Source organism: Typopeltis vanoorti, chromosome 25 (genome assembly GCF_054136105.1).
Source record: "Typopeltis vanoorti isolate ZY-2024b chromosome 25, IOZ_Tvanoo_1.0, whole genome shotgun sequence".
Taxonomy (NCBI): Eukaryota; Metazoa; Arthropoda; class Arachnida; order Uropygi; family Thelyphonidae; genus Typopeltis; species Typopeltis vanoorti.
Genome location: NC_143573.1, coordinates 4232597 through 4246223, shown reverse-complemented (window position 1 = coordinate 4246223; position 13627 = coordinate 4232597). Strand labels below are relative to the sequence as shown.

The 13627-nt window shown below is 35.4% G+C and overlaps 1 protein-coding gene across 4 annotated transcripts in view; it reads right to left on the bottom strand.

Annotated features, from left to right (window-relative positions):
• LOC150092489 (uncharacterized) overlaps positions 1-13627 on the bottom strand; it is a 171452-nt gene that overhangs the window by 87359 nt on the left and 70466 nt on the right. Inside the window, exon 4 of one of the 4 annotated variants that reach the window (XM_090414776.1) lies at positions 9516-10330. The exons of the other annotated variants lie outside the window; for them this stretch is intronic. Within the exon in view, the coding sequence (XP_090270902.1) occupies positions 10284-10330 (47 nt within the window). The 3' untranslated portion in view covers positions 9516-10283. Of the gene's footprint in view, positions 1-9515; positions 10331-13627 lie in introns of those variants that run through there. 4 annotated transcript variants of the gene reach the window in all.

Genomic DNA, 13627 nt, shown 5'->3' with positions numbered 1-13627 from the left:
CATCGGATTAAATGGAAGAAGGAATCAGTTTTACACACAGTTAGTATAGGTTCAAAAGACTATTTTTAGAATCATCATCAGGTATGAAGAACTCTCACAACCTCAACAATCATTGTATGCATTTATTCACCAAAGATCAGGAAAACTATCATTTTGAGACCTGATAGCCTTCTCTAAATTAACTTTATGGATATCTTGCCTATAGAGGGCACTTTAGTTCTGTTACAGTTTTATTATTTTATACCATTCCTTAGTTCAGTACTGTGTGTCTGTCTTCCTAGTTATGATGTTGGGTAGAAAACTAGTGAAATATTAGTAAGTTTAATATTTTCCTCTCTTGGTGTTGTTTATTCCTTTTTATAAGCACATAAGATGGATATAATTCCATTTCATTCAAGTTCCATACTGAATTTGATTCTGTGATGAAGGTTAATTGTTTTAGAAAGCATCTTGTTGATGTAAACTATTCCAAGTAGCAAAAATATTATTTATATGCCAAAGCTATACAGAGGTTTTGGATCAAAAGTAAATAGTCTTTCTTTCAGTTGTTCCAAGTGAAAACTGGTGAGCCCATAGATATTCTTTAAACTAGTCGATAAAGCTTTCTATTCTAGCTAAAATAACCAGAATTTATGACAAACTTAAAACAGTTTAAAATATCTGATGAAAATTTTGAGGATAAAAATTTTAAGCTGTCAGATAGAGGAACATTAGTAAAAATTGAGGCTATGTTGAAACATACTAGTAAATCCCATGTATTCCTGGCCATTCCATGTCTCTTTACACCTTGTCTCACTGACTTCCCTGGCCCACCCTATTTCCCTATCCAACTTGCTTTCCTGTTCTCACATTCTTTTATACATTCACAACCACATCAGTCTCACATAGTCCATTCTCCTGTTCATTCACATCATCTTTGACTTCCTCTCATACCTTGCTTGCATCACTCATTACACTCCCCTCCAGCAGCAACCTTCTCAAATGACACTCTAAAACTATTCAGATGCAGTCCATCACTCTTGTGCAGCTCCATTTGTTCCCTCAAACTCGTCCCACATGTTCACAAACTTTCTCTTTGCGCATTTCTACTTGCATTCCACTCAAGATTTTTGTTCTCCACTGCAACTCATCATTATCATACCTGGCAGCACACAAACTATCCTTCCTTCCATACTGTTATCCTTCACTCTCCTTAATAATCTACTCCAATTTCACTCTTCCTATGCCCAACCAAATCACTGGTACCAACCACAATCTCTAACTACCTGGCACACTTACTTCTCTTATCTAGTACCTCAATCACTCTGTTCATTCTTCCTCCTAGAAACCATACCTTGTGCACCCTCTTATCCATTACACCTTTTATGATAGAATCTCCATATAGTGCTATTCTTGAGTCATTCGTTACTACTTTCCCTCCACTATCTTTCTTTTTATTCTTTCGCACTCTTCTATTCATATCGACCATACATCTAATTTCATTCTTTTCACACCTCATCATCATCAAATTCCTGATATATACCCTCAATTGGTGTACAGGATATGATAGTACTATCTGAAAAATTACATCATTACTAATTTCCTATCTACAATTTTCCTCCAAATCAGTCTGTTACCTGTCAAGACTCCAATGTTATCAGATCTCATATTTCTATCTTCTAATGCACTTTTTACTGTATCAATCCACCTATGTCTTGGTCTTCCTCTGGGTCTTTTTTCCTGCCAACTTGACAGAGAACACTTGTTTTGCTAATCTTTCCTCTCCTATTCTGCTTAAGTGACCATACCACCTGAAATTAGCTCTGCTAGTGCATTCCTGGATGCTGACAATGTCTTTCCTAATATCCTCATTTTTAATATGATATTGCCATTGATGCCATCTGCTAATGCCCCTAATCTTTCTCAGGACTCCTATATCTGCAGTCTCTAGTCTTTGGTCGTGATCCAGCTATCTTTTTTTTTTTTTCTTTTTTTTTTTTTCTTCTTTTACTTCTGATCCAGCTATCAGATCCATAAGTTAAAATTGGCTTGAATACTGTCTTGTATAGAGCTAATTTAGTGTTTTGGCTAATTTCTCTCTTATTCTATATAAATTTATTCAATTGACTTCCTATCATACCAGCTTTGTTGATTGCATTGTCTATTTCTATATTTAATTTACCATCTTTACTAAAATTCATGCCTAAGTAGCTGAAATGTTTTACTTGTTTTATAGGGTCTCCATTCACAATGCATTTGATATGTTCAATGTTTCTGCCTATTTTCATTGTCTTTGTCTTTTTAATGCTGACCTTCATACATATCTATTACAACAGTTATTCACTTTAGTCAGGGAATCTTGCAGACTTGTAGAATATTTATTTTATTACATTACTCATCTTAATTATTTCATTCTTCAACTCGTGCATTACAGTTCTTACATGCATCGATCTGATTTTATGGCATCTCCATGAAGTTCTCCGACTCATCATGGGAAACCAAAATTAACCATTATATGCAAAAATTCTATCATACCTCTCCTTGAATCCATTCACTGTCAGGGAACTCGCAACCAATTCTGGCAATCCATTCCACACATTCACCACTCTCCATACAAAAAATCTGGTCCACATACCCCTACTAACCATACTCTTATACGACTTCCACAGATGGCTCCTAGTTCTCTGTTTGTCATATATTAAAAAATTTCACTTGCATCAATTTTACAAAACCCCTTTAATATCTTAAAAGTTTCTATCATGTCCCATCTTTTCCACCTATCAATTAAACTTTGTAACCCACAAACCCTCATCCTATCCTCGTAGGGAATATCCCACAGACCCATCTTCATCACTCATCACCAGTGGCAGCCAGTGAAAATTTTAAGTTGGGGTTCTGCATATACAAAATAAGAAAAAATAATTCATTTTTTCTTATTTCTTAATCAGTAACCAATTTATTAATAATTAAATTTACATATTACAAAAATTGCTTTATTGAAAATATTTCACCCTCACTACGAACACATACCAATAATAAAAGTTTCATACACAGAAATAACGTGCACAAGCATACAATATACCTGTAGCAATACTGCTCAACGATCAGTGTTGGTTTTGACATTCCAACTACATTAGATCGTAATGCATTTGTTTCATGTAACGATAACTGAGAAAATATAATTCTTTTCATATTTTAACAGTGACACTCTCATAATTCAGCCTTGTATTTATAATAAATAAATAAATAATTATGTTATTTTAACAGCATAAAATAAGATTTACCAAAAATATTTCACCATCACCACGAACACACACCAATAATAAAAGTTTCATATCTCACAGAAATAGTGCGTGCAATCATACAATTTATCTGTAGTGACACTGCTCAATGCACAGTGTCAGATTCACTTCTTACGTGCAGTGACAAGTGCAAACGAATATTGGCGAGTCTAGCCGGAAGTGACCGAACGTGACACTTTAGATTATGAAACATTTGTTTCTTAATCTAAAGTGTTGATTGAACAATTCCAATTATTAACTATTCAAGCTATGTCAAAACATAAGCTGTAGTTTTTAACATGTTGTATTCCATTTATATAATGTAAGCATTGTTGTTATTTATAAACACACACAAAATTTAATTTTTTCATTTTTTCCTTGGGTGCTGCAGTGTCGCAGTGCTTATGTACAAGCCACCACTGCTCATCACTGAATCTTCTTGACCACCTCATAATCCCAAAGAAACCAGGTGACCATAGCTGAATCATAGCTTTATTAAAGAGGGATAATAACGTCTCATCTCGTCACAATTAAACATTTGCTGAGGAATAAATTCCTCCTTTCCTACATAAGTTTTAAATTCATCCACAAATTGATTAGCAGCCTCTCCATTCCTTATTACACCATGGGTCCCAGTTCTCTTTTTAAAATGCTCAAATCATCCCCCTACTATTGTTCAAATCATCACTGTCAGCACTCTAGATCCCAGGGACAACTATGTAGTTGCTTAGCTTTTTTTGCAATTTATTGCCTCTGAAATACAGTCACCGGCAGGGCCATCGCCAGATTAGATCACGTCCTGAGGCAAACGATTAAATATTGCCCCTGATGGATTATAAGACAAAAATATAAGAAAATCTCCAATTGCTGTTTTGTTTTCATTACAAGAGAAACATTAGTGCAAAACAATTACATAATATTAATGAAATGATTGCTCTATGGGGATATTGCACAATAAAACTCTTTATAAGCTCTTCTAAATTTAAATTATAAGCTATCCGACTATCAATATAGTTGCTAGACCAACCAATCTTTCTTGGGTCATTGCTGATTGCAAATAATTTTTAATCAGTTTAAGCTTGGAAAAACTTCTTTCTGCACTTGCTATGCTAATGTAGCGACGCTGCCTACCGCAATATGGCTGAACAAGCACCCTTATTAAGCCGCGCCGTGAGGCAGGCTGCCTCTATGCTACACCCTGTCAACTGTACTGGTCACCGGCCATTTGTGTATCATTAATCCACACTAACATTTTCCATTTCCTCAACATCCTGATCTCTTTTAGGATACAAAGTTTTCACCTTTCGCCACATCAGCCTTTTTTTTTAATCGCATCTCTATTTTTAATAATAGCACAGATTGTCGATTTTGCCATGTTATCTTTAGAAAGTTCAGAAATACGAGTTCCATTTAGCTATAAGTTCTTTCTTGAGTTCAACAGATGGTCTCCGTGCTCTCTTTTTCTGTTTATTTTCATCACTGCACTTTTTAGGAGCCATATTAACTAATTATTAAATAAACACTCCAACACAACTTAAAAAAAAAAAAATTTCAATTAGAGAGTAAATTTATAAAAATTACGATCACACTAAAGAGCAAATTCACAGCACCTGAATAGCACCAAACACAATGACGCAAACCGATCAACAACTGCGGAGATATCGCCAGCTCACGAGCGTCGGTGCATTCGTAAGACGCTTTGTTCTTATAAGGAGGTTTTACTGTAATTTATAACTTTTTTGCCCATATTCACAATGGGAAACAGTGTTGACATTCTATTGAATGTCCCATTTTCTGCCAGAACATTTGAGGCTTGTATGACTGTAGTCGAAGGAGGCAAGCCTCATTATCCTCTTCCAAATTTACTGAACAAGCACAAAGATGCAAAAATTGAGTACATGAGACATTTCTCTATTTCACAATACAATGCAGTAGAATGGAATTACTGGATGTGAAGTACGGTCAAGACTTTTGTTGGCCTTGTTTATTATTCTCTAGAAAGAAAGGCGTTTGGAATAAGCATGGATATTTCGACCTGAATCATTTAACAGCAGCAGCAATGCAAAAACATGAGCGCTCAATCACGTGTTTAGTCATTTTTAAATTTCAAGTTGTTTACAAAACAAAGAATTGACACTCTCATTGAAAAACAAAGAAAAATTTGTTTTTTTTTTTAACCTATAATGAACAGGTACAGAAAAATATAGACATTTTAAAAAGATTAATTGATGCTGAATGTTATTTGGCTAAGCAAGAGCTTCCTTTGAGAGGTCATGATGAGTCTGTAGATTCAGCTAATCAAGGAAATTATATAGAATTTTGAAATTTACTCCGTGAGGATGATCCTCTTTTAAAACAGTAATTTAAAGGATGTCAAGGAAATAGAACTGAAAAATGATCTGAAAATGTTCTTTTCTTCTGATGAATTTGCCAGGAAACCAGTGCATCATCTATTAAAATTCTTGCAAGAAAATCAACTTCAGGTTGGATTCAAGGAAATTTATAAGTTAGCAGAACTTGTCAACATGTCGATTCCCAGTTCTATTGCTACAGTCAAGCGTTCTTTTTCGGCTATGAAGAGAATACATACGTGTTAAAGAGGAACACGAATACAGGAAAAGCTGTGCAGCCTAAGCTTAATCGCTATTGAAAGTAAGTAAAACAAGTTATTTCAGCCTTTCTTTGATTCATTCTGGAAAAATGATAATTTCCCCAGTGACTGCTTTTTCTGATTTCTGTGCATATTTAAAAATCATATCAAAATTCAAATTGTCCGTGTCTCACTCTACTATTTGCCAATGATAAGTAATCTAATCTAATCTCACCATGAAGCGTAAACCCTTTGTGTTTCTCACATAAATGGCACATGTGAAGCATAGCTATTGTTCGTTTGACACTTTATGCTTTCCATGTTTAAAATCATATTAACACGCCTGTTTGGCCAAGTGGTTAGTGTATCTGCTCTCTACCCAAAAGGCTGCGGGTTTGAATCCCACTGTGGGCATGGATGTTTGTGATTGTCTGTGAAAATATTAGTGGTGGTGGTCGGTGGCATTGGTGTAGATGATGAAGGTAGTTGTGATTAGTGGAGAGTAAGGCTCTAAATAGTCTTAGCGGACACAGAGTTGTAGAGTCGGTGCCCTCCCTCAATGAGTCTTCGGACTCTCTGGAGGTGTTATGTAATAATAAATAATATTTGCAAATTGGCAGGTACTAGCTTTAAGCATATGTATGCGGCTTCCGCGTTGAGCAGCTGCATTTTCACAAATGCTTATAGGGCATGTTAGTTGCAACTATTTCGATAGAATTTTATTAATAGTAAAAAAAAAAATCTTAGAAAACGAAGCGAAATACTATTATTATTCATGACATCTCCAAGGAGTCTGAAGACTCATCGTGGGAGGACACCTACTGCACAGCTCTCCATCTCCACTACTACACAGAACTTCTACTATCAATCACCTACATCAACACCATCTACTGCCCACAATCACCACCACAGCTAGTATTTTTTGTCTGTAAATTGCGTGTGTGCTGAAGAGCCGATTTGTCTGTATGCGGGATGAAAAACCCGAGTGCACATAACTTATCTATAACATAACTCATAATCTATCTTAAAGCAAATACACTGTATTCGCCCCACTCTATGCAGATTTGGTTACAATTAACTGATAAATTAAATTATTCAAAGTTATCCTACAATTAATTGCACTGGACCAATTAAGATGCGCTATGTACTCTTAACATTCATACATCAATAAAAATGAAGTGAAATTGAATTTTATATCACGGGTTGCATAAGCCATTAAGCCATTGCATAAGCGACAGCACACCCAACCAAAATAGGCACGCGATGCCACTGATATACACAGTATATTTCACTGCATTCCTTCAAAAGCACTTCAAAATAATAGATCAGCTGAATAATTATAATTATTCATTATAATTATAGCTGGATTTTCAATGTGTACATTGCCCTGTGATTGGATGAAAATTTCATTTGTTCTACGTATTTGATTGCCGTATTTTATATTAACCTTGATTTCAATAAAATAAAAGAAAACTGATGTGTATGGTAATATGAAATCGTGTCGGTAACAGAACAGTCAAATGACATCTCTGCGGGCATTGAGTGGAAAAAAAAAAAGATTAATAATTGTATCATTTTGTTACAGTCAAATATAACTGGGCGATTTACTGAAGCCATTAAGTTCGGTTTTACACCTAAACTGTTAATAAAGCTGATGAATTTAAAGATCAGAGGAAGCAATGCATCAAGGGACAGTGGCGCTTTATTTAGCTGTTAACCGTTTGATCAGGATACACAATTTCCAGATATAATATAGTGGCATCAGAGCCTTAGCTGCTTCCTTTATAATTCCAATTAATTCAAACAGCTGTTGAATATCCTCCATAACAAGTGGAAAGTGGAGTTGACAAGGAATGGATTAAGCTGAGAATATTATAGAGCAGCGTTCAGGGCACGATCCAATGGCAGGTTGTGAAATAATGAGTCACGACCAGCATTTTTTTTTTTTATTATCAGAGTGGATCTCACCGATTCCTAGTTTTAAGACACTTAGATTTGAATACTTTTACAAAATGAAATCAAGCTATAAGAAGATACAAACCAATGACATCTGTCACATTAAACATAATAGTCACGATTTCTGTTTTTGTGTGATTATATTGAGTTTATTTTTGTCTGTATTGTATTTAAATATTAATAAAATCATATTTGATATTTTGTTGCGTGTTTCTTTAATTTATTATATGTAGTAAGTACACGCATTATTTTGTGTTTCTGTTTAGTATACGCGTGTATGTGTGTGTGTGTGGCGTCGCAATGTGAAATGTTTTGTTTGTTTGTCACTGGCAAAAAAAAAGTTTTGAAAAACCCTGTTGTCTTAGAACATATACCTAAATGTATTTTGGGGAATGCCATATGTATAATTTGCTCATTTGAATTTTATAGGTCTCACACTAATGTCTTTCCATATGTAAATATCTGCCGCGTAAATATGCTTCGGCTGAATGGACTAAGGCTTCGAGGCCAGTGTAATATGTCTAATTGAATATGTTCTTCTGGCCTGCTTGCTTTTGATAGAAGAAATAAGATTTTTCGGGAGTAAAAAAAATGGCACGTTCATATAGGCTTTCTGTGATCATCGATATATAGGCGATTCCAAGTAATGTATTATTTTAACGCACTAGGGAATCTCGAGAATTTGCAGTTGTGGTGCTTCTAGCTTTCTAGTGGAAGCTCTAAGTGTGTTCTACAAAAATTCTGAAGCAGCTTCGACAATGGAAATAACTTCAACACTGATACTCCATTATGAGGTGAAAATAAAATTAAATATCTCTGTGGTAACTTCAGGTTTCTCGTTACAATTTCTTTTAACCACAGGGAATAGGACATGTACATATATTTCATTAAAAATCTGCAGCTAATTTCATGATTTCTGATTACATTTCTTTCTTAATTGTGGAAAAGCATCATGCTCATGGTTTCCCACTGCTACTCTCGACGTTTGAAATAAGGCAATTTCAAAATACTATGTGCATGTGTTTTCTCTGCAGTTACTGAAAGCATTTGGTTATGTCATAAGCGAAGTGCCCCTTCATTATCGAATACACACACACACACAACACAAAAGCTACAATTTTGTTTAAGATGCAAGTTTACATTCAATAATGAAACTGATATGGGTGGAAAAAACAGATTTCAAAAACATGTACGATACTATAAGAACTTTAGAAGGCAAACCAGAAAAGAAACACAAATCAGAGTCCATGAATTTATAACTTTATATAAATTTATGATCTACTTTTCTGCAACATGAATAATTATTGACGTCCATATTCCTGTTTACATTATCGTTGTAATGCTTAGCACTATGGTGACCATAAAATTCTAACATTTTAAAAACATCAGTGGTATTTTTGCTTGTTCATAAATAAAGCTTCACATACTCAGTGACCGAAAAAAGAGGTGTAAAAATGGGGGAAAAGAGAAAGAGAGAAATTTGGAATGACATGCAATAAATCCAAATTATGCCCTTATAAATTTTAGAATGGTTTCATATGCACAAAGATTCCATAACTGGAGTAATTAAATAATGTGACAACAACTTCATTATGATATTAGAACTTTTTATTAACAAAGAGATTATAACATAAGGTCTTTGTTTTGGTTTTTGTAACCTTAAAATTGAAAAGTTTTGACAAAGATCGTTGTTATATATGCATAATGTTATCAATTTGATAGTATAATAAATGTTATAACAGTGGTGTAAGAGAATAATAATAATAAACACACCTTTGGATAAACCATAAAAAGTTGCATGCTCGAGTAAAACATGAAATTGTATGCAATACCACATAAACAATCATAAATGCTGTTAGTTGGTGCAAAATTGCTAACTAGTCTTATTTTGTCTGTACATACTCAATAATTTCCGTCCAACAGGAACTTCTTGGTCACTTAAGTATTATTCGATGCGCAGTTCACTAAGATTTTGCCCTCTCCTTATTGCCTCCACAAATTTCCATATAGTAGGATGACTGGCAGAAATTTGCTATTCAAAGGCTCTGTGGTTCTTAACCTGGGCGGTAGCTACCCCCTTGGAGTGCTGTGAATGCTAAGAGGTGGGGGGGGGGGCAGTAAGTATTATTATACTACTGCTAATATAATTAAAGCAAAAAAATTCTCCGTATTTAATCTAGCATTCCTGTTTATATTGTATGTTTGGCAACACTGTTCAGAATATTTGTATGTACTAGTAGTATTTGTAGCGTACTAGTGCTCAGATCGTGCTAGAAGCTGCAGATTTCTTTAGGTGCTAAAAATAACAATGCGATTGGATGCAGGTCCACAGTCAAACTAAAATATTCTTCTCCTTTTGTTGTTTGCCTCAAAATGTCTGGAAATATTTTTTCGATGAGTTGGCACATTTACATCAAAATTCTGTTTGCTGAGCACATTTCGCATTGTCCTTTTTAAACTATTAATTTCCTGGAAGCTTAGCTACTGCAGCCAGGTTGAGTCCAACAGATGTAGTCGATGTGATCTATGTATATATATTTACAACAGAATTTTGTAGTAAAAAATAAAATGAATATGTAAATAAATATACCTAAATTTAAATATAAAAAAAAAGAAAAAATATATATTTACAATAGAATTTTGTAGTAAACAAATGAAATGTATAAATGTATTTATACATTTCATAAATTAATAAATGTAAATATAAAAAAAGAAAACTTTTTTGAGAATTTCTTTGTTTAACAGAAATCAAGAATGAGATTTTTCCCAATGCACTGAATTAAAAATAAAAATAAAATATTTTGCAGTAAAAGACTTTTTTAATCTTTTAAAACTTGGTCTATGTCATCCGTGACCGATTAAGTCTCACCACTGACGATGCCCTTGGCAACTGCCCCAATGCAAGTGTTCGTACGCCGCTTGCAATATGTGTTACCAAGTTTTGCAACTGTCAAACTATAAAAGGCGCTTTGTTACGAATTTGTCTAGAGAGGTAAAAGTCTAGCTAAACTGCTGAGTATTCCACACACTCAGACCATCTAATATCACAACTATTGGAATGATTCATTCAGAATGAGCAGTAATCTCAGCTGTGCTAGGTATTGTTATTAATAGTTGAAGAGAATGGGAGGTGGGGGGTAGTGGTTAACAGTTTGCTAAATTCAACTACAAAACACAGTTGTTTTAGGACAGTATAATAGGTTTCACAAGTTGACTCTGCTATATGCAAAAGTGACTAATAGTAATAAACATTTTTTATACAGAGAGCTTACGAGAATACGATCTGTGGCATCGGAGTTGCCTTAGCTTGCACTACTTAAAAGAACACGACAGCTACTCAAGCATCGATATATTTTCCCATTTATTAGTGCATTTGAAAAGGTTTCACTGGCCTGACAGCTGTTACGAACCAGTTGGTTCTCCTCAGAGACTGCTGTATAAATAAAGAGTCTTATCCAAATACTAGGCGATTTCCCCCCCCCTTTTCCAGATACTCTAAACTCAACGAGTAACCTGAAAGATCATTTAACTCACTACTCAGTGGTGGTTCTACTCAATGACAGGCTCATCCTACCACTGAGCACAACTACTGCTGAGTTAAATAATTCTTCGTGTCACTCACTGTTGAGTGATCCGAAGGATCGCCCGATTTTTTGGAGAGGCAACCATGCACATAACAGAGCTTTTGGGGATATTTTCTCCAGGGTGGTCTCTTTGGTGAATGCCATTCTCTAGGATATGAGCAGTTCTTCTCAGTGGTATGGTGAACCTGTAACTGAATAGAACCACCGCTGAGGTTAGAGTGATCTCAGGGATCGCCTAGTTTTTGGATTAGATCCTTTACTTATACAGTGGTCTCAGAGAATTCTTCTCCAGAAGAAGAAAACTTTAAAGTAAGGATGCGAATCAAGTGGTTTTCTTCTCTTTTAGACAAAGAGAAGAAAACAAACCATCAAGGAAATCACATTACAAGGAAACACAGTAAGCAACACTCAGAGAATTATGGAAGCTTTTACTGACCACTAAGAAGCCTCCTCGGATAAGCAAGCAGCGGTAGCTCCAGGTATGTGGCATATACTAAGGTTGCTGACTGATCTTCAGATGATCCACAACAGCCCTATAACAGCAGGTGAAATCAAAAAAGTGGCTAAAGCAGTGCAGACTTAGTCCAAAGCCGGGAGATGGGACTAAATCTCTTCCTGCTACGAGATATTATACAGCTTTCCAAGAATAAACAGTATTTCTTGGCGGTACTCAGCATAGACTTATAAAAGCGTTTGATGAAGTCCAACGCGAATTTCTCTTCCACATTTTATATCTTGGAGGGTTTGGCAAAAGTTTATGCTGGGCAATCAGAGGAATTTATTTTGAAGCCAAAACCAGTTTGATAGTAAATGGCTACATATCAGATCCCATGTCCCTTTGCAAAGTAGTACGTTAGGGTTGTCCTTCGAGTCCATTACTTTTCTCTCTGGTATTAGAACTGTTTCTGAGATGGGGTGAACAATACCACCATGATATGAGGAATACCACTACCATCAGCCATCCCAAGAGTGGAAAACCATCGACTATGCGGATGATTTAATCTGTACCTTCAAAGATAATAGTTCTATGAGCACATTCTTTAACATACTCCATCCGTTAGGAGAAAATGTGGACTTGAGGACAACCCTAATAAAATCAAGTTATTAATCCGAACAACAGCTCCTAAAAATATCCTAGAAGTTCCATTCCCAGAAGCTCAAACACTGACAACAGAAGACTTGACCAGCAAGACACATCGATCTTCTCTCCTTTTCAGCAAGAGCCACTATCATCAAAACTTGGTCATCTCTGCACTATGACACGTAATCCATCTTACAGATATCAGGGAAAATACAGAAGTTGATCTGTATAAACCCTTACTCCATTTCTTTTGGAATCATCGCAAGCAAGAGGGTGGAGCTTCAGCATCATCTTCTCCATCACTTTACAAGGCAGATTTAACCTCCCAGTTTCTTATATCGCTTCTTTATTAATACCATTAGTAAATGATTCCCAGATAGTATCAGACTACAAGTCATCTTATTAGACAAACATTAGTCAAAGGAATAAATCTGTTATCTCTAAAATCCAAACAGTTGTACTCAAAAAATCTTCCAATTTCAATCACCTAGCATGGAATTTGAATATGGATATAGGAATTTTTTCAAGTAGCCATCCTTCCAGGAAAGACCTGTTCTGGAAATTTCACACTGACAGCACAACTTGTATATATGGAAGCTTAGAACAGTTAATCACTCGTTTTGTTATTGCCCTCTAATAAAATGTATTTGGTTTTGTATTAGTATGGCCTGCGTGTTCCCATGTTGACAGTAAAGGAAGTGGCATTTCTTCAGTTTCCCCAACCACCAATCACTAGCAAAATCATCTTTCTAATTGCTGAATTCAAGTACCATCACTAGCCTAGTTGGCCAAATGGTTAGTGTATCTGCTTTCCAGCCAAAAGGCTGCAGATTTGAATCCTGCTGTAGGCATGGATGTTTGTGATTGTCTGCAAAAATACTACTGGTGGTTGGCGGTAAATGGCATTGGTGTTGATGATGATAGTAGTTGAGGTTCGTTGTAGTTGGTGCAATGAGTGATGGTGATGGAGAGTTGTAGAGTAGGTGCCCTCCCTCGATGAGCCTTTGGACTTCGTGGAGGTGTCACATAATAATAATTTATGGAGAATCCAGAAGAGGGATGCACAAAAATCCAGCAAGCAAGTTATACTCTACAATAACTGAAGCTTTCTACAGCTCTATCTTGAAATTTCTGTCTTTAAGACAGTAAATTTTGG